At 38.9% G+C, this 21,600-nt stretch overlaps 2 protein-coding genes across 8 annotated transcripts in view; one reads left to right on the forward strand and one right to left on the reverse strand.

Moving 5' to 3' along the window:
• Window positions 1-15,828, reverse strand: part of STX17 (syntaxin 17) — a 70,352-nt gene extending 54,524 nt beyond the window's left edge. Inside the window, exons 1-3 of one of the 4 annotated variants that reach the window (XM_063636193.1) lie at window positions 15,705-15,755; window positions 11,264-11,385; window positions 7,039-7,223 (exon numbers count right to left, since the gene is read on the reverse strand). In XM_063636193.1, coding sequence (XP_063492263.1) covers window positions 7,039-7,161 — 123 coding nt within the window. In that variant the 5' untranslated portion in view covers window positions 7,162-7,223; window positions 11,264-11,385; window positions 15,705-15,755. The other 3 variants (XM_063636194.1, XM_063636195.1, XM_055271684.2) reach the window with 3 other exon arrangements.
• LOC134736184 (uncharacterized) overlaps window positions 15,596-21,600 on the forward strand; it is a 386,711-nt gene continuing 380,706 nt past the window's right edge. For 2 of the 4 annotated variants that reach the window (XR_010120009.1, XM_063636197.1), the window contains exon 1: window positions 15,596-15,844. Coding sequence is in view for 1 of the 4 variants with exons in the window: in XM_063636197.1 (XP_063492267.1) it covers window positions 15,596-15,844 (249 nt within the window). In the remaining 3 variants the exon portion in view is untranslated. Of the gene's footprint in view, window positions 15,845-17,067; window positions 17,300-21,600 lie in introns of all 4 variants that reach the window. The other 2 variants (XR_010120011.1, XR_010120010.1) reach the window with 2 other exon arrangements.

Below are 21,600 nucleotides of genomic sequence, written 5' to 3' on the forward strand. Positions count from 1 at the left end.
CTTCAGTCTACAGTCAGGAAGGCAGTAAATATCCCTCATTTGCACAATATTTTGTACCCCTCCACTCTCACCAAATATGGTCACATCTTCCAATACACAGACTGACTCCTGTCCCCTTTGGGTAAATAAAAAAAGGAAATCTTTGATGACCAAGAGATAAATAATCTGAAAGGCAAAACAAAAACAAAAACATGTGAACGTTAAATCTATGAATCTTAAGGTCTGTGGCCCAGTACTGTGTAAGGGTGGTGTGTTTATATCTGATTGGGGATGGTATCATCAGGACGTGTTGAGTAGAAAGTAACTGAGCTATGCAATAAACAGTGTCTGAAAGGTGACAAATGATAGGGTGGATATTGACAATGGATGTAAAAGAGAAAGCAAAACTATTCAACTCCATATTTTTTCCACCTTCCTTCTTTATTGAGGAAAATGATCTTTAAAATACAAAAATCTAAAATAAAATGATTAAGAGGAAAATAAAAACAAAGGAATATTAAGAACAAACCTAGATACTTCAAATGAGTTCAAGTCAACAGGCCCAGGGAAATTACACTTGAGAGAGAACCAAAAGACCTTGCAAACGTGATCACAGAAATATTTCTGCTTATCTGTGAAGAACTGCAAAGAACTGGTAGGGTTCCTAAAGACTTGCAAATATTGACCCAATTTTCACAAAAGAAAGTATATTTAAAACACTGCAGGCTGTAAATCTTAATGTGAATCTTGGGGAAAATTCCATCCTAGATAATTAGTGAGATGGTTTGGGAGAGCATGTGGAAATGGTGACAGTATACCAGTGTGCTCTGGCCCTTTCCTGTCTAACATTTTCATCAATGACTTCAAAACAAAGAATGCATAATTATCAAATTTGCACATAACATAAATTAGAAGGATTAACATAGATGAAAGGTCACAATTCCATATAATAACAAATATAACAATGATAACTGTAAAGTCCAGCATTTAAATTAAAAACAGCAGTTGCACCAGTATAAGAAATAGGTGTGATCTGATTCAATAGACGTAATTCATATAAAAAAAGTCTTATGGAATTCATTTAGTTGATTACAAAGTCAATTTAAAAAGCTATCAGTATAGAGTGACTTCTAGAATGATGTAATCTTAGGCTCTATACATGTATATTCATTCATTCAACACACTTTTTTTCAGAAGCACACTACATTTCAAGCATGTTAGAAGTTTAACACATTTACCAACATAGGGATCTCAAGCAAGTAATTTACTCTAAATCTTTCTCCACCTAAAAAGTGAAGGCGATAACAATAACTAATCTATAATGATGCTATAAGGATTAAATGCTATGATATATAAAAACACCTAACATGGCACTCAGCAAATGAAAACAACAACTACTACCTCCACTGTTATTATTTTCTCACTTGTCAAGAAAACTAGAAGAGATTCCTGTTTCAAGTGGAGGATGAACTAGATGAACTTATTTCTTATTACAACAAATTACAAGAAAGATAAGGAATAATTCAGATTCCTACTGCTCACTACACGATTTTATAACTAAATTAGGATACACTATTAAAAGTTATCAATCCAAATGTTTGAGGAGGAGAAAAAACTTAAAATGATTTGGTGATATGTGTGAAAAAAATTACAAGTAACTCCTTACAAATTTAGTTAAGTTGAGATCCCTGACAAGCATTGCTAAACAGCACTACTTTTACAAAATATCATTTGGTATTGTCTCTTTGCATGGTGGCACTAGAGAGGTAGGTTAAAGTAGTGCCATAATTTAGCCAATTACTATGCTTTGGGTTGCAAACAACAGAAAACCCAAAATTAAAAATGGCTTTAATAATAAGTATTTATTATCTCACATACAAAGCAGTCTAGAAGTAGAATAATTCTACATTAGTTTAATTCAGAAGCTTACAAGGTCATTAAGTGTCTGAGTTCTATGTTGCTGCTTTACTACTTTCAATAAGGAGCTTTTGTCCTCAGATTTGTCCCCTAATGGCTGCAAGAGGATTGGCTATAGTTCTAGATACAACAGGAAGACACACAAGACCAAGAAGAAGAAGGGGACAGTTTCCTTCCCTGAATATCTGTATATCTTCATAACAGTAGGAAAATCTTTCCAGTTTCCATATCCCAAACAGGTTTTCCCTCAGGTATAACTGGCCAGAACTACAGGATGTGTCTATTGTTTACTGGTAACCAAACATTGACAAGATTGGAATTACCACATTTATCAGACCATTATCATTCACCACCTGTGCTGAGGCTTGCCTATCTTGAAACACAAAGGAAGGAAACTGAATGGGGTTCTGTCAGAAAAAAGGAATGAGGTTGGGAAAGGTGATTAAAAGATCAAAATAGATATTCACACACTAAAAAGAGAAATGAAAAATACTTTCATTGTAATCACAGATTAACAATAAATAAGACTGATTATGTCTGATTTTATATTATATAGTTCATATTTCATGTTGCTTGAATAGCCCATGCCATCCATTTTCATAGTAATTACATGCTGCCTCTTATCATTTTTTGACTATCTCCTATCTTATTTCTTAACTGGACTGCAAACTTCTTGAGAATTAAAAATCTATCTTTTACATATTCTTCAATGCTAACAATCTAAGAAATAGCAAACATCAATAAATATGTACGAAAAGCTAACATTTATTTCCTACAATAAATAATCTCCCTTCTCATTAAACCTGGCAGATTCAACACAAATATTCATCTCTACTCTTTTCCAAAATCCCACTAAATGACAACAAAGAACTTTAGAAAGTATAAATTCACAAGAATAATGAGAATAGAAGACATCAACTGACAAAAAAATTTAACATTTTGTGACATTTTGGAAGCAACTGACAAAAAAATTTAACATTTTGTAACATTTTGGAAGCTAGAGAGAGTATGGATATGTTGTAACTGACTCAGCAAACCAAAGAAAGCTAAAATGTAAGCCTGCAAAAGGGGTACATGGTGGGGGAGAGTGACAATGAGAAGCAAGCCACAGCCAGGCATGGTTGTTCATGTCTGTAATCCTAGCACTTTGAGAGGCCAATGCAGGAGGCTCACTTGAGGCCAGCGCTTTGAGATGAGATGGGCCTGGGCAGCATGGTGAGACCTCGTCTCCAAAAAACTACTAAGCAACTGAAGGTACCAGCTACCAGGTAACCAGATGAAAGTGTATGGTGGGGCAAAAAGCAAAAGGATTGGTTGAAAGTTTATGTAATGAACAGGTAGTCCACCAGATCCCCTCTATACTTGCCCAAGTAACTGCCCTGTTCCATCACTGCACAAGACAATACTATAGAAGACAGCCTCTGGAGAGACTAGAGAAGCTAAGGATACTGGACACCAAGCACAGCTAAGGGCAGGGATCAGTTACCATACCACAACCAGGAAGATTAAGCCTGGACAATAAATACCTGAATGGTGGTGAGCCTGCTCACCTCTTCACCTACTTTCCTTCCCCTGGCTTAAAAGGCTGGTCACAAAATTCATACTACATCCATCCCTCCAAACTCCTCACCCAACCCCTGCCACAACTATCACCTTTGAAAAAATAAACACACCCCAACAGGTAGGAGATGGAGGACTGCTCTTTCTTAAAACTGAACAGCTAACAAGACCTAGAGTTACCGACATCTAGTGGTCCTCCAATTAAAATATTCTCAGCTATTCACCCCTCCAGACAGCAAAGCCCCCACCCTAAGCTGCTACCCACATGCATACACACAAACACATTTACACACATACTTTCCAATCAGCACTCTTAAATATCAACAGCCAGCCAAGAAAAGCCTATAATACTATATGCTGAAACAGAAGAAAGAGAGAGAGAAGAAAGAAAAAAGGGACTTGGGAAAAACAGGACAAGGAAGCAGAAGAAAACTTAAAAAAAAAAAAAAAAAAAAAAAAAAACTATAGAAAGATGTTATGATACTGCATCCACGAAATGAAAACAGAATTCTCTTTAAAAGAAAAGGAGAGGCCAGACATGGTTGTTCACATCTGTAATCCTAGCACTTTGAGAGGCCAATGCAGGAGGATCACTTGAGGCCAGGGCTTTGAGATGAGATAGGCCTGGGCAGCACAGTGAGACCCTGTCTCTACAAAAATATTTAAAAATTAGCTGAACATGGTAGAGGACACCTGAAGTCTTAGCTATTCAGGAAGCTGAGACAGGAGGATTGCTTTAACTTAGGAGTTTAACATTACAGTGAGCTATGATTGCACCATTGCACTCCAGCCTGGGCAACAGAGTGAGACTCTGCCTCTATTTAAAAAAGAGAGAGAGAGAGACAACAAATGCACTGAGAGAAAAAAGAACATAGAAAAGGTATGATTCTGGTTATTCCATCCAAGCTGGAATGTGGATGTGATGGCTGGTGCTGGAGTAGCCATTTTACATACAAGGTAGAACCAAGTTGAGGATGGGAGAGAAAGATAAAAACAGCCTGGGTCTTTGATGATTGCTGAGCAGCCACTGTACCCCGGACTACCTCTGTTACCATGAGATTAAAAACAAAAGCAAAACAAAACAAAAAACCTCTATCTTATTTAACATATGATTTTTGAGTTTTCTGCCTCTTGTACCTTATCCATATAACTAATACAGTATGTGCTACACAGTAAGGTTTCCCCAAATCCCTACAATATGAAACAAAGAAAATTATGTTCCAGGCTTACTATCTTGTCATTCCTACTAACAATGCTTAAGTCTATCTTACATTAGCCAAGAAAGCTGAATGCTAACACTTCAAATTTCAGGATTACATTCTAATGAAGTTTATCGTGTGTAATAAAATGAAGGACCTATGGAATACAGCTCCAGGTGTCCACAGCACACTATACTCATTGTTTTCAGATGTTGCAGAATCACTCCACTAAGGCTTACCTTCAATTTCCCTTCAGTCTGACTTTCTTCTTTTAAATTCATATTGGATGACTGATGTCCAGCATAATAAATATTTTATCTTTCTACACCTTTCCCCTAAGAATAATATGCCTTTTTGAAAGTGAGGCACTGTCAGACACCTGGAGTCCAAACTTAGTTCTTAACTCTTTTGTCCAGAGTGAGCCCTGCAGCTTTTAAATGTTTTTACATTTCCATATCTATTAAAATAAGCTATTCAATCCTATATAGATAAAAAAAAGTCACTTTTATAATTAAGCTAGACATCCTAGAGACAGTGGAATGATCAAGGATATGGAATAAAACATAGACCAGTATAAAATTAACTGTTTGGCTTAAGATGATATCACCTACATTATAATTATTCTGATACTGTCTAAAAATTCCACAGTAAGTAACAATTTCATAAAATGCTAAAGAAAAAAATGTCTGGCAGAGATGGATGGATGTAACTCTGGAATAATCTTCTTGTGACCTCTGGCACAACTAATAAAATCAGTAATATAACCATTCTATCCCCACCCACCTGCCTTTTCCATTGATGACTGATTGGGTGGTACATGTAGCAAGGATCTGAGGGTACTGACAGCAGGCACTTTTGTATAGAATAAACATAAGAAAAAGGAAATCTAAGACAGATATGCCAAACCTCAAAGGAAAAGTAGGACAACAAAGGAAAGAAATGGCCTTAATTTGCTTCCATTCATGTTAAAAAGAACCCATTTACTAAACAACTCCTTATCCATGCTTAAAAGTCACAGTATTACTTATTGCTTATAAGTAAAGAAGAAATCCAAGGATGACAAAATACTAATCCTAAATTCTAGAAAGACTTCAAATATTTGCATTAAACTTTTCATTTTAATATTCTCAGAACTGATTTTCTCCACTTTTAAAAGGACTTGAATTCTAGAAAGACAGATGGTATCTATGGAAGAAGAAGATACACTTTTCTGACTTCTATATGCTACTGAGTTGAGTAATAAATAATGTTTATATTGAAAGGCTTAATGACCATATCCTCCACTCCCAACCTTCAAACGAATGAATGACTGACTGAATGAATGAATAAATAAACAAATAAATAAATAAATAAATGGAGGTTCTGCAGCTTAAGACTTATGCTGGGAAAAGTCTTTTTGAAGCAAAAAATATCATTGACCTGTCCCACAGCAAATAAGACAACATAATCTGCCAAATTAATGCTCAGTACTGAGTAAACTTGATGTTTCCAAAAATGCCACAACCACTTCACCAGACCATGGCAGGTTCTATGCAACGTCTATCACAGTCCCTGAGACTAATTCATCTTCTCTCTACCTATTTCCTCAACTGACTTAGGCAGTATTTCTCAATTGTAAGCTTTTCTCAAAGGGAAGCAGTGAAGTAAGGAAATTCCCTCATATCTCACAATGATTTACTTCTTTAATGTATGTACACCTAAAGAGGATACGAGTTACTGAAAGACACACACTTAAAGTTCAAAAACTTGCCATGGGGTGAATGAAATTAAGGCAGGTACATTAGCCAAAGTTCTCTGCCTTTACATTATAGTGCACCATCAATCAATTTGTATCTTAATTACTAACTGCCTAAAACCTCAATATGTACAATTAAAAAGGTATAGACTTGGCCAGGCGCCACGGCTCACACCTGTAATCTCAACACTTTGGAAGGCAAAACAGGAGGACAGCTTGAGGCCAGGGGTTCAAGACCAGCCTGGGCAACAAAGCGAGAACTTGTTTCTCCAAAAAAATAAAAATAAGTTAGCCACGCACAGTGGTGTGTAGATAGCGTGAGCCCAGAAGTTTGAGGTTGCAGTGGGCTATGATCATGCCACTGCACTCCAGCCTGGGCAACAGGGCGAGACCTTGTCTCTTAAACAAACAAACAAACAAAAAAGCATAGACTCTATTCCTATATCCCTTCCCACGAAAAGGAATATATGAGAGGTATATATGCAGAACAGAAAAACCAGCTAAAAAATGCATAATGTTGCTAAATCAACAGGAGCTAGGTGTTTCAGCAATGCCTCTTATCTAATACTCTAAATTTAGCTGAAATGAACAACCAATATAAGTCACACTATGTAACTATTTCTTGTGGTAGTAAATGAAACAGCTCACCTTCTCAATATTTATCTGGTGCTTTCTTAACCTTTCCAGGTCTGTTGGGATTACTATCTTAATGAATTTCTGAATAGCTGGTTCAAGACGGCGTAATTTCACTTTTTCTTCATCTTCAGACATCCTAAAAAAATGTTGTATGACCTCCCTGGTAACAGCTGTCTTCTCCACTCATATAGAAAAACCTAAAAGAAAAATATTTCTTTAAGAATGTTTTCAAATCAGTTTCCACTATTTTTAAAAGCCAACAATTAGTTTTACAATTTATTCTAAATCAATAAATAGAAATAAATATTTCTAATGCTGAGCTTGAGTGACTTGTTTTTTCTTTATGAAACCACTGATTTTTAAATCTTTTTCTCGTTAAAAAATTATATTTTAGAATGTTCAGACAATATAAATAAATGAAGAATAAAATAAAGTCAGCAGTCATCTCCTCACCCTTTACAAAGAGTACAAAATGTACTCTTTACATTTTGGCATACGTCTCTCCAGGTCTCTTTCTATGTAAGTATGTGTGTATGTATATAAATACTTTAAAAAAAACTAAGAGTACACTGTCCAAGTTTTCATTTTCTGATCTATCTTGGACATTGAATAACCTTTTTAAAAAAGGTATCAAATGGCTTAACACTGATGCTTGTATTAAACTTTACGTCTAATGTCATCATAATGTAACTTTGTAATTACACAACTTCAAATATATTATAACATAATATGCAACTCTTCTCATTGATGTCCTTTAAATTGCCTCTTCCATTTTCAATAAAGTGATTAGTATTGCCTACAACTGATTCAAATAACCAGTGACAGAGCTGGAATAAGAACTCAGATTTTCTGAAATTACATTGAAATACTTTTTCCACTTCACCAGTAGTTTCCTACTAGTGTTCCAGAAAGTCCAAGGGTATGCATTTGGGGCCAGAGTACAAGGGTAGGGGCTAGAGGTGAGTAGGTTCCAGGACTCCACCCCCTACTTCAGTTGTAGAAACTTTACTTACAACTATTTTATGAACTGGAGCTTATCAGAGCTTATATAAATAATGGGCTTCACAGCTTAACCAAGCTTGAAAGCCACCATTGTAAACCATGCTTTCATGCCATTTCATTAGCCACAATCTCACCCATGTTTAAAAAATTTTAAGTTGAGTATGTTAATACTGCTGAGTTATGCTGTCTTAATCCAGGGTCTATAAAGATAGGAATTCACATACAGACTTTGTGGAGCCTCTGAATCTTTATGAAAAATTGTGAATGAAGGGGCTGGGTACAGTGGCTCATGTGTGTAATACCAGCACTTTGGGAGGCCAAGGTGGGAGGACCACTTGAGCCCAGGAGTTCATGGCCAGCCTTGGCAACGTGCCAAAATCCCATCTCTACCAAAAAAAAAGGAAAAAAAAATGAATGTAGTTTATTTTGGAGAATAGACTCCATTGTTTCAAGGGTTTCTCAGAGATCTATCATCCCCCAAACATTAAATATTTATCCCCTTTCTTTCACAGTTGAAAATATTGATGTGTTGGTTACACATACTGCCTCCAATATGTACCCATTAGTAACTTGGTTTTTATGTTTGATACAAGCTCAAAAGTAAAAAAGGAAAATCTCCAGGTACAAAAAGAGGGTAAAACAGCTGCAACAGTGAATGGAAACTGGGGACGTATGGAGAAATTCATTACCAAAAGAGACCATCCACAGACCCAACAAAACAGGAAAATTCATAGCTAATGGACTAAAGATAATAAAATAATTTTAAAAAGAAATTAAAGTAAGTATATTTTTAAATATCCAAAAACGTAAAGGAAGGAATAGAATCTTTTAAAAAAAAATAGATATTAGGAAACAGTAAGAGGCCAGCCTGAATATAAACCAAGTACAACTTCTAGAAATGAAAATCTCAAAAGATGTGTTAAACAGTAAATTGTATAGATAAGAGGCAATTATTGATTGGAAGAAATCACTCAGAACACAGAGGAATAAAAAGATGAAAAGTATAAAAAAGAAGATGAAAGACATAAAGAATAAAATGAGAAGCTCAATAACAAGTAGGAGTCCCAGAAAGAACAAAGAAAACGGTAAGAAGGAATTATTCAAAGAGAATATACTGACAATTCAAATGTAAGACCTCAAACCGAAAAAGCACATCAGCCTCAAGTAGCAGACATTAAAAAGAAACCATATTTGCCTAAATACATGGAAGGGAAACTGCAAAACATTAAAGAACAAGAATCATAAAAAAAAATGAGAGAGAAAAGACAGATAAAGCAATAATATATTGCTTTTAAAAGCAAGATATTAAAAGACAGAAATACCTTCAAAGTGCTGAGAGAGTTGGTATATTCCCAGGTAAATTATCATTTAGAATGAAAGCAAAGTAATCATTTTCAGACATACAAGGACTAAGAGAGTTTATTACCAAGCCCCTCATTAAAAGTACTAAAAGGAATATTTCAACAATAAAGAAAATAAACCCAAAGGAGTGGAATAGCAAGGAGCAATGAATAAAATAAACTGTTACTGGATAGAATAAATGGGTGAATGAAAAAACAAAGAAAATAAAACATTTATTTTGAATAGTGTGATGAAGTATAATAAAAATGTTTCCACGACAGAGCGAGACTCCATCTCAAAAAAAAAAAAAAAGAATTTTCTATAATTACGTAGATGCTTCACAATTTTAAAAATTGGCTACTGTTGGCTATTTAGGTTGTTTCTAATTTTAGGCTATTATAAACTACAGTGTAATATCCCTGCTTACACATAAATCCATACTGCTGCCTATAATTATTTCTTTAAAACAATCAACAAAGACACAACCTGTATAAAGGGAGAAAATATTTGCCAACTAGTCATCCAACAAGGGACTAATATCTAGAACGTATGAGAAACTCAAACAACTCAACAGCAAAGAAACAAATAGTTCCATTAAAAAGTGGGCAAAGAATCTGAACACACATTTCTCAAAAGAAGACATACAAATGACCAAAAGGTATTTTTTTTAATGCTCAGCATCACTAATCATCAGGGAAATGCAAATCAAAACCGCAATGAGATACCATCTCACCCCAGTTACAATGGCTATCACCAAACGGATAAAAAATAACAAATGCTGGTGAGGATATAGCAAAAGGGACTCTTTTTTTTTCTTTTTTCTTTTTTTTTTCTTTTTAGATAGAGTTTCGCTCTCGTCACCCAGGCTGGAGTGCAGTGGCACGACCTCAGCTTACTGCAACCTCCGCCTCCCACGTTCAAGCAGTTTTCCTGCCTCAGCCTCCTGAGTAGCTGGGATTACAGGCACATGTCACCACGCCCAGCTGATTTTTTTGTTTTTAGTAGAGACGGGATTTTGCCATGTTGGCCAAGCTGGTCTCCGACTCCTGACCTCAGGTGATCCACCCACCTCGGCCTCCCAAAGTGCTGGGATTACAGGCATGAGCCACGATGCCCGGCAGGAAAGAGGACTCTTATACACTGTTGGTGGGAATGTAAATTATTACAGCCATTATGAAAAACAGTATGGGCTGGGTATGGTGGCTCATAGCTGTAATTCCAGCACTTTGGAAGGCTGAAGCAGGAGGATCACTTGAGGCCAAGAGTTTGAGGGCAGCCTGGGCAACATAGCAAGATCCTTCTTCTCCGAAAAATTTAAAAATTAGCTGGGTGTGGTGGTGCGTGCCTGTAGTCCCAGTGACACCGAGGTGGGAAGATCCCTTGAGCCCTAAAGTGTAAGCTTGCAGGAAACAGTGTTCTTACTACTACACTACAGCCTAGGCAACACAGTGAGATCCTGTCTCAAAAATAAAAAGAAAAGAAAAACTGCACTGAGGCTTCTCAAAAAATTAAAAATAAAACTACCATATGATCCAGCAATCCCACTACTGGGTATTTATCCAAAGGAAAGAAAATCAGTATATCAAAGAGATACCTACAGCCCCATGTTTATTGCAACAGCATTCACAATAGCCAAGATATGGAATCAACCTAAGCGTCTGTCAATGGATGAATGGATAAAGAAAATGTGGTATATATACACAATGAAATATTGTTCAGCCATTAAAAAAAAGGATGGGTCGGGCGTGGTGGCTCATGCCTATAATCCCAGCACTTTGGGAGGCGGAGGCGGGCCGATCTCGAGGTCAGGAGATCGAGATGATCCTGGCTAACATGCTGAAACCCCGTCTGTACTAAAAAATACAAAAATTTAGCCAGGCGTGGTGGCATGCACCTGTATTCCCAGCTACTCCGGAGGCTGAGGCAGGAGAATCACTTGAACCCGGGAGGCGGTGGTTGCGGTGAGCCCAGATCTCACCACTGCACTCCAGCTTGGGCAACAGAGCGAGACTCCATCTAGGGAGAAAAAAAAAAAAAGAATGAAATCCTGTCATTTACAACAACATGGATGGAACATCTAGCCTGTACTCCCAGCTACTCAGGAAGCTGAGGTAGGAGGATCACTTGAGCCCAGAAATTAGAAGCCAGCCTGGGCAATATAATGAGACCCCCATTTCTAAATTAAAAGGGGGAAAAAATGTTAATCTCCTGGAGGTAGAGAGTAGAGTGACGGGAAGGGGCAGAGGGGGTGAAGAGAAGTTGGTTAATGGGTACAAACATACAGTGAGATAGAAGGAATACATTTTTCATGTTTAATAACACAGTGAGGTAGCTACAGTTAACAATAATTTATTGCATATTTCAAAATAGCTAGAAGATTTGAAGTGCTCCTAACACAAATAAATAATAAATGTTTGAGGTGATATATATCCCAAATACCCTGATTTGATCATTACACATTGTATGTATGTATCAAAATATCACATGTATCCTATAAATATGTAAAATTATTGTGTATTAATTGAAAAAAGTAACATAAAAATAAAAAATAAATATCTAGAAATAGAATTATTAGGTAGACAGATTTTTCAAAGTTTTTAAAATATATATATAGCCATATCCCACAAAAGGTTATGCCTATTATGTTCCTACCAGAAACATAACACAATGTCCTTTTATCCATATTCCAAGCAATGTACTTAGTATTATCATTCTTAGACATGTCATTGGTGAAAAAAATGATGTCCCATTATTGCTTTACTTTGCATTCCTTAAATTACTAACGGGTGGATTTATCAGCCATTTGCATTTCTTTTTTTTTTTTTTGAGACGGAGTCTCACTATTTTGCCCAGGCTGGAGTGAAGTGGTGTGATCTCAGCTCACTGCAACCTCCGCCCCCCAGGTTCAAGTGATTCTCCTGCCTCAGCCTCCCAAGTAGCTGGGATTACAGGCACGTGCCACCACGCCCAGCTAATTTTTGTATTTTTAGTAGAGACGGGGTTTCACCATGTTGGCCAGGCTGGTCTCAAACTCCTGACCTCAGGTGTTCCACCTGCCTCGGCCTCCCAAAGTGCTAGGATTACAAGCGTGAGGCACCATGCCCAGCTGCATTTCTTTTTTTAATTTTTAATTTCTGTGGGTATATATTAGTAGTAGGTATATATTTATGGGATATTTGAGTTATTTTGATACAGGCATACAATGTGTAATAATCACATTAGGGTAAATGAGGTATCCATCACCTCAAGCATTTATTCTTTGTGTTACAAACAATCCAGTTATACTCTTTTAGTTATTTTTAAATATACAATTGAATTACTATAGTCACCCTGTTTGGCTATCAAGTACTAGATTTTATTCATCCTCTCTCACTATTTTTTTGTACTCATTGCATTTCTTCTTTCATGAATTGCCTGTTCATGTCATATGCATCTGTTTTACTAAAGGGGATGTCTTTCTCTTATTAACTCATAAAACGCTATCACATGTTAAATATATCAATTATTTGTCTAACATTAACATTTCCCAATCTATCACACTGCCTCTTTTCTTCTATACCTCAGAGATATCTTTATATTATTCCTATCAAAATGTTTTTTGAACACACCTGTTGTTCAATAGATGCTGCGTGAACTAAAATATTTCTTCACATGTCCCTTCTACACAATTGCTAATCCTATCACTCCAGTCAAATAGCACAATATGCATAGCCATGATAATGGAGCTTCAATTAGTCTACCTTTAGACTCTTTCCCTCCAAAATGGAATATAAACTATAAAAACATAAACTGTATTATAAACGAATAGCATAACCACACTGAAAGAAGTGAGGAAGGAAAATAATATAAGCCACTTTAGAAAACGATATTTTAACTGAATACTATAAGGCTAGAGATAAAAAGAACTACACTGTACTCTATTTAGTAAATGCGTTTCTCACAGGAATATAGGTCAGAAATCCTGAAATTACTTCATGTGTATACTAGGACTGAAGAAATAAGAAAATATTTTGTAGAATGCAAGAGTCAGATTTCTCACTGTCAGATAAAGAAGTTAAAAATAAGGGACAAAACGAGAATGAATCCTGTGGTGTTAGACTAGAAGCAAAGCTACTGGGATGAAGTTTTGTTTTTAAAAAGTATATGGATAGATAAATACAGAAATAAATATAGATCTTTGTGTAGGCATGGGTATGCATATGTATAGAGTGGTGTCTTCTGTGGGGCCCTGGAAGCAATGTTACCCCAGTAGCAATAGCATCCCTCGAGCACAGATCTTTGTGTTTAAATACTATTCTCCAAAAAAAGAAACTACGGGTCGTTGGAGAAGTGGCTGATTATCAGGGCTGAGGCACAGAAAACACAAGATGAGCCTGGGGCATCATATGGTACCAGAAAATTAGGAAGTTCCAAAAAAGAAAAAAAAGGATGGAAGCATGCTGAAAAGATACAGAAAGCAACCTGAAAAAAAACTCCCAATGATCAAAGCTGGAACAATTTCAAACATAAAATAACACAAGTGTAGGATAACAACCAATAGAAAAACATCTGAGTCCACATGGATACAAATAAATAACGGAATACAAATAAACAAATGGGAAATGGGCAGCTCATCCTTACAGAATAATTTCAATTAATAAAGAAATGAGGAAAGTAGAAAATCATCATTAGAACACCATAGTCATCATAATTGCTGAAGGCAAGATCCACCAATGGATGTGAAATTTAGCAAGGGAAAGTCTGAGGAGAAACAGGATATGCGTACAGTTTAAAAGCTCTCCCCAAGATGTCAATTAATTATAAGGAGAAAAATAAGACCTTTACATTGGAGAATCCCAGCAGACACTCTCTTACCAAGTGATCAAGATTAACCTCACGAGCAATAAGTCATATATATCAGCTATGCTCATATGATGAAGTGAGAAGGGCACACACACTTTTGTGTTCTTAACAAAAATGTATAACCTTAATCTAATCATGAGAGAACATTGGACAAACCCCATTTGACGGGCACTCTACAAAATAACTGACCAGCATTCTTCAAAAGTGTAAAGATCAGAAAGAGTATAAAGACAGAAAAAGACTATCAGTGTAAAGACAGGAAAAGACTGAGGAACTGTCACAGACTGGAGAAGACCAAGGACCCAAGACAACTAACTGTAATGTCGGGTCTTAGAGTGGATCCTAGAATAGAAAAAGGACATTAATACAGGAAAAAAAAAATCACAAGTTAGTAATTCAGTTAATAGTATTATACTAATATTAACTTCTTGCTTTTGATAATTGCGCTATGATATGTAAAATATTATTAATGGAGGCAATAGGGAACTCTGTATTACTTTTGAAACTTTTCTGTAATTGTAAAATTATTTCAAAATAAAGTTTTTTAGTATAAGAGGATGTTTCACGTAAGACAGGTAAAAACATTTAGAAGTCAAAGAACTGCAATCGTATTCACGGCATTAATACTTGGAGAGAGGGGTGCCAGGACCGTGCCAGGTGCTTTACAAACTTTATCATGTAGTGCTTACAACTAATATGAGATGGGTACCATAATACTCATGTTTCCCAGTAAGCTACTTAGGAGGTTATTAATAAGTGAAAGACCCCATTTCTCAGAAAACCCAGCCCCCAAAAGTGACGAACACCTTCCATCGGCCCAGAGGTCCCACTTTTCGGGATACTAGTGGCGCCCGATTTCTTCGGGCCCGCTGCTTAATATTTCTGACTTAGGGAAGAGATACTGAATTTGGAGAGAAAGGTCAACGTAAGGTCTCCTCTCTGAACCTCGGATAGCTAAAAGGAGGGAGCCAAGGTGTGGGACCTTCTGCGAACCACCTCTGGGTTTGGCGAGCAGGGGCTTCCGGCCTCTCGCTCCCAGTCCTCCGAGCCTCACTACCATCGAGAGTCGCGTCATTCCTCGCAGTGTTACCCACAGCACACCTGGGCCACACACACCAAACGCCCCCACCAGCGAACGGATGCGCGGGTCTGTCCCGGGACCCAGACGCCAGCGACCCTGGCGACCCGGGGCCTACAGCGCGCCAGAGACAGGACGCGCGCCGGAAACTTTTCCACCCCGCGACCCCGGGAGGCCGTCCCGCTCGAATCGTCTGCGGCCTCCCTATACCAGCTTCTAATAAAGCTTCCAAAAACGAAACCGAGAGAGGTTCTGCCACTTCTGAAAAACAGGAGGAGCCACCATGGCGCTCGCACTTCGGATCCAATGCCCCACTTGCCGCCCAGCGCCTCTTGCGCGCGCCGTACAGGCGCCAGGCCCACCAAGCCTGTCAGGGCCCGACGCCCCCAAAGGCGGCCTCCAGAGAGCCCCTTACCTCCCGCCGGGGCGCTCGAGGCCAGTCGGTGCGCAGGGCGCAAGCGCAGGAGTGACGGGGCGGGGCGTCGCGAGGGGTGGGCAGGGCTGGGCCCCGCCCCACTCCGCGAGGCCCCCAGGCCGGGCGCGGGGGACGCGCAGGTGAGTACAAATGCGGATGCCGCTCAGAACAGCGAAAGCCTTTTTCAAAAGTGATCTTGATTTACATTATGGGATTGTGACTCGAGCCAAGAGGAGAGAGACGCACAAACGCTCTTTAGGTCTGCTTGTTGTGTTTAAGGCAATTCATGCTTGTATGGCCGACTGCATTTCGCAGTTTTCCTGTCCGTTTTCCCCTGTTCTTCCTAGAATTTTATTTGCGCGTTGGGCATGTATTCTTAGCTCTGTTTTGAAACAAGCTCAGAAAGGTTGTGCCTCCCCATCCCGTCCCCAAAAGCCCTGTGAAGCGGACAGGGCAGGAGTGCCATCTTAATTGCAACAGGTGTAAAAATTAAAGCTCAGCAAATTGTGGTTTCCTCCAAAAACTGGTGGAGGGCTTAAGGCAAACGTCTTTATCCCGATTTTATAGATTATGACTCTGGGGTTTAACAAAGAGTTTTAAGTGACTCACTCCAGTTCAGCCAGCTTATGACAGAGCTGGAACTCCAACTGGGTGTCCTAATTTCCTTCCTAAGTTATTCCAGTTAGACCAGCTGCAACCACATGAACAAGCAGGTGGCCGGCTTTGAGGCCTTGTCCAAGTCACAGGTCCTCCTCTCTTCATGGCCTAACTTCCAGATCCAGCCCTTTTAAAAAGGTGTCTGTGAATATTCAGATGACTTGCTTAGAATGTATTCACTAATGGCATTGTCTCAGAAGTGATCAGGATGTTCAAACCACAGTTAAGGAAACTCAGTTCTTAGAGTCTTCCAGTAGAGTAGGAGGTAAACAGGGAAGATTAGGGGCCTGTAGATCCTTTAAAAAGCCTTGAAAGACAATTTCTAAAACAAAGCACCAAATCTACCAAGCAATTTGGATTTTCTTTGGGGACATAATGTATGCTGATGTTTGTTTTACAATGAGCCCCAGAATGTATTTATCAAATTTTGATTCTAAGGAGAAAAAGTGTTAGGCAATACTGTGCGAAAATGTTTTTTATTCAAGGATCAGTGAAATAAGATCTTTTGAAATAAAAGATCATTTGTGTAAAGTTCTGAAAAAGCTTCCTTAGGTACAAAATCGGGAGGTGTGGTACTCAAAGATTCTAAATTTGGACCTGGACTTCTAGGTTGTTATATGTATGTTTGCTGTAAGTTAGGTGTGTCAAAGTAGTAGGATAAAACTTTTTTTTTTTTTTTAAGATAGAGTCTTGCTCTTTTGCCCAGGCTGGAGTGCAGTTGCGTGATGTCAGCTCACTGCAACCTCCACCTCCTGGATTCAAGCGATTCTCCTGCATCAGCCTCCTGAGTAGCTGGGACTACAGGCGTGTGCCACCATGCCTGGCTAATTTTCTGTATTTTTAATAGAGACGGAGTTTCACCATGTTAGCCAGGATGGTCTTGATCTCCTGACCTCGTGATCCACCCGCTGCGGCCTCCCAAAGTGCTGGGATTACAGGTATGAGCCACCATGCCCGACCAAAACTTTTTAATCTAACTGTTGGTTATGTTGATTTATAATCTTTAAATATTCAAACATATGGTGTGTGGACCTCTTTCTGTACTCTGGGTCATCAAGTTGTTAGGGGCAGGCCTGCTACTACTGGCCGACATTTTCCTGAAGTCCTAACTGAACCCAGCAAGTCCAAACAAAACATTAAGTGTATATGTTGGAAAGAAAATTTTAAAAAATTCTTTTAGGGTATTATGATTGATTGCTTTCTTGGAAAATCCATGTAATAAATTGAAACTAATTCAATAAGATGGCTATAAAATACCTCTCCTAAACAACAATCATCAATTTTAAAATGTAGTGGGAAGAAGACTGGGCGTGATGGCTCATGCCTATAATCTCAGCCCTTTGGGGGGCTAATGAGGGAGGATTGCTTGAGGCTAGAAATTCAAGACCAACCTGGGAAAGATAGACCCCATTTCTAAAAAAAACCAGAAAAACAAAAAAAACAAAAAAAAATGTAGCTGGGTATGGCGGCATGTACCTATAATCCCAGCTACTCAGGAGGCTGAGACAGGAGGATCAGTTGAGCCCAGGAGTTTGAGGCTGCAATGAGCTATGATCCCACCACTGCACTCCAGCCTGGACAAAAGACTGACACCCTGTCTCAAAAAAAAAAAAAAAAAAAAAGAAAAAAATTGAAATGTAGTGGGAGAAAGATTACATTAAAAAATAACAAAAATCAAGTTTGTGTTTATAAGGAATTACAAGACCTGTTTGAAGAATTGAGAATAATAGCTAGATGAGGGATAGGGGTGGAAGGAAGTATCACAAAGGGGCATGAGGAAACTTTGGGGGTGATAGAAATGTTCATTATCTTGATTGTGGTAATAGTTGCAGGGATGTATATATATGTCAAAACTTACCAAATTGTACACTATAAATATGTTTAGGTATAAGTGCTTATTGTGTGTCAATTATACCTAAATAAAGCCATTTAGAAAAGAAAGGGGGAAGAAGTAGTTTTTTATTTGATTGTATGTGATGTGTAAAGCACTTGGTTAGGCACTTTACATGCAATGTGTTATTTAATACTGATGACAACCCATGAAGTAGATATTACAATCACCCCCTTCATACAAACTAGGAAATTGAGGCTTAGAGAGTAACCTGACCAAGGTCCAAGTCTCATATACTACATAACAGGAGTAAGACTCAAATCTTACCTAACAGTATTTATACTTTAACCTGACTTCCATATTTCCATAAAAGATACAAGTGAAGACTTGAATATATGGAAAAATAATACAGTCAATATTGTAAAGTTGTCCATTTCCACGAAACTAGTTTAAAAATTTATCAAAATCCCATTATGATTTCTTTCTCTTTCTTTCTTTCTTTCTCTCTCTCTCTTTTTCTTTCTTTCTTGTCTTTCTTTTTTCCTTCCTTCCTTCTTTCCTTCATTCCTTCCTTCTTTCCCTCCTTCCTTCCTTCTTTCCCTTTCTTTTCCTTTCCTTTCTTATTTCCTTCCTTCCTTCCATTTCTTTTCCTTTCCTTTCTTATTTCCTTCCTTCCTTCCCTTTTTTCCTTTCCTTTCTTATTTCCTTCCTTCCTTCCCTTTCTTTTCCTTTCCTTTCTTATTTCCTTCCTTCCTTCCTTCATTTTGTTTTGTTTTGAGATAGAGTCTTGCTTTGTCACCCAGACTAGAGTGCAATGGGGGTGATCATGGTTCACTGCAGCCTTGACCTCCTCCTGCCTCAGCTTCCCAAGAAGCTGGAACCACAGGTGTATGCCACTATGCTGGGCTAATTTTATGTTTCTAGAAATTGAGACTCCCTGTGTGCCCAGTCTAGTCTCCAATTCCTGAGCTCAAGTGATCCTCCTACCTCAGCCTCCCAAAGTGCTAGGATTACAGGTGTGTGCCATGACACCAGGCCCCCTTTATGATTTCTATAATAAAACATTTTTAAAAATCCAAATTGATTTTGCAACTATTACTGTTTCTTCTTAGGATGCCATTTTTTGCCTGCTTTTCGCCATCTCTTTCCCCCCACCCCAGAGTAAAGAAATTACTCTTTATTCTGTTGGACTCAAAAGTCATCTCACCTAGGAAGCTTCCCCCACTGATATGGTTTGGCTCTGTGTCCCCACCCAAATTTCCTCTTGAATTGAATTGTACTCCCATAATTCCTACATGTTGTGGGAAGGACCTGGTGGAATATAATTTGAATCATGGGAGACAATTTGAATCATGGGGGCGATTTCCCCCATACTGTTCTCGTGGTAGTGAATAAGTCTCAAGAGATCTGATGGTTTTATCAGGGATTTCCACACTTTTGCATCTTCCTCATTTTCTCTTGCTGCTGCCATGTAAGAAGTGCCTTTCACCTCCCACCATGACTCTGAGGCCTCCCCAGCCATGTGGAACTGTAAGTCCAAATAAACCTTTTCTTCCCAGTCTCGGATATGTCTTTATCAGCAGCATGAAAATGGACTAATACAGTAAATTGGTACCAGTAGAGTGGGGCGTTGCTGAAAAGGTACCCAAAAATTTGGAAGCAACTTTGGAACTGGGTATCAGGCAGAGGTTGGAACAGTTTGGAGGGCTCAGAAGAAGACAGGAAAGTGTGGGAAAGTTTGGAGCCTCCTAGAGACTTCTTGAATGACTTTGACAAAAATGCTGATCGTGATATGAACAATAAGGTCCAGGCTGAGGTGGTCTCAGATAGAGATGAGGAACTTGTTGGGAACTGGAGCAAAGGTGACTCTCATTATGTTTTAGCAGAGACTGGTGGCATTTTGCCCCTGCCCTAGAGATTTGTGGAGCTTTGAACTTGAGAGAGATGATTTAGGGTATCTGGTGGAAGAAATTTCTAAACAGCAAAGTATTCAAGAGGTGACTTGGGTGCTGTTAAAGGCATTCAGTTTTATCAGAGAAGCAGAGCATAATAGTTTGGAAAATTTGTAGCCTGACAATGTGATAGAAAAGAAAATCCCATTTTCAGAGGAGAAAGTCAAGCTGTCTGCAGAAATTTGCATAAGTAATGAGGAGCCAAATGTTAATCGCCAAGACAATGGGGAAAATGTTTCCAGGGCATGTCAGAGGCCTTCACAGCAGCTCTTCCCATCACAGGCCCGGAGGCCTTGGAGGAAAATATGGTTTCATGGGCTGGGCCAAGGGTCCTCGTGCTGTGTACAGCCTAGGAACTTGGTGCCCTGTGTCTCAACTGCTCCAGCTGTGGCTGAAAGGGGCCAATGTGGAGCTTGGGCTGTGGTTTCAGAGGGTGCAAGCCCCAAGCCTTGGCAGCTTCCACATGGTTTTGAGCCTGCAAGTGCACAGAAGTAAAGAATTGGGGTTTGGGAACCTCCGCCTAGATTTCAGAGGATGTATGGAAATGCCTGGATGCCCAGGCAAAAAAGTTTGCCGCAGGGGTGGGGTCCTCATGGAGAACCTCTGCTAAGGCAGTACAGAAAGGAAATGTGGGGTCGGAGCCCCCACACAGAGACCCTACTGGGGCACTACCTAGTGGAGCTGTGAGAAGAGGGCCACCATCCTCTAGACCCCAGAATGGTAGATTCACTGACGCCTTACACTGTGCACCTGGAAAAGCCACAGACACTCAACACCAGCTCGTGAAAGCAGCCAGGAGGGGTGGTATACCCTGCAAAGCCACAGGGATGGAGCTGCCCAAGACAATGGAACCTACCTCTTGCCTCAGCATGATCTGGATATGAGATGTGGAGTCAAAGGATATCATTTTGGAGCTTTAGAATTTGACTGCCCTGCTGGATTTTCTGTAACCCCTTTGTTTTGGCCAATTTCTCCCATTTGTAACAGCTGTATTTACCTAATACCTGTACCCCATTGTATCTAGGAAGTAACTAGCTTGCTTTTGATTTTACAGGTTCATAGGCAGAAGAGTCTCAGATGAGACTTTGGACTGTGGACTTTTGGGTTAATGCTAAAATGAGTTAAGACTTTGGAGGATTGTTGGGAAGGCATAATTGCTTTTGAAATGTGAGGACATGAGATTTGGAGGGTCCAAGGGCTGAATGATATGGTTTGGCTCTGTGTCCCTGCCCAAATATCATCTTGAATTATACTCCCATAATTCCCACGTGTTGTGGGAGGAACCTGGTGGGAGATAATTTGAATCATGGGGGCAGTTTCCTCCATACTGTTCTCGTGGTAGTGAATAAGTCTCATGAGATCTGATGGTTTTATCAGGAGTTTCCGCTTTTGCATCTTCCTTATTTTCTCTTGTCACTGCCACGTAAGAAGTGCCTTTACCTCCTGCCATAACTCT

The sequence above is a fragment of the Symphalangus syndactylus genome, chromosome 3 (assembly GCF_028878055.3).
Source record: "Symphalangus syndactylus isolate Jambi chromosome 3, NHGRI_mSymSyn1-v2.1_pri, whole genome shotgun sequence".
NCBI classification, from domain to species: domain Eukaryota; kingdom Metazoa; phylum Chordata; class Mammalia; order Primates; family Hylobatidae; genus Symphalangus; species Symphalangus syndactylus.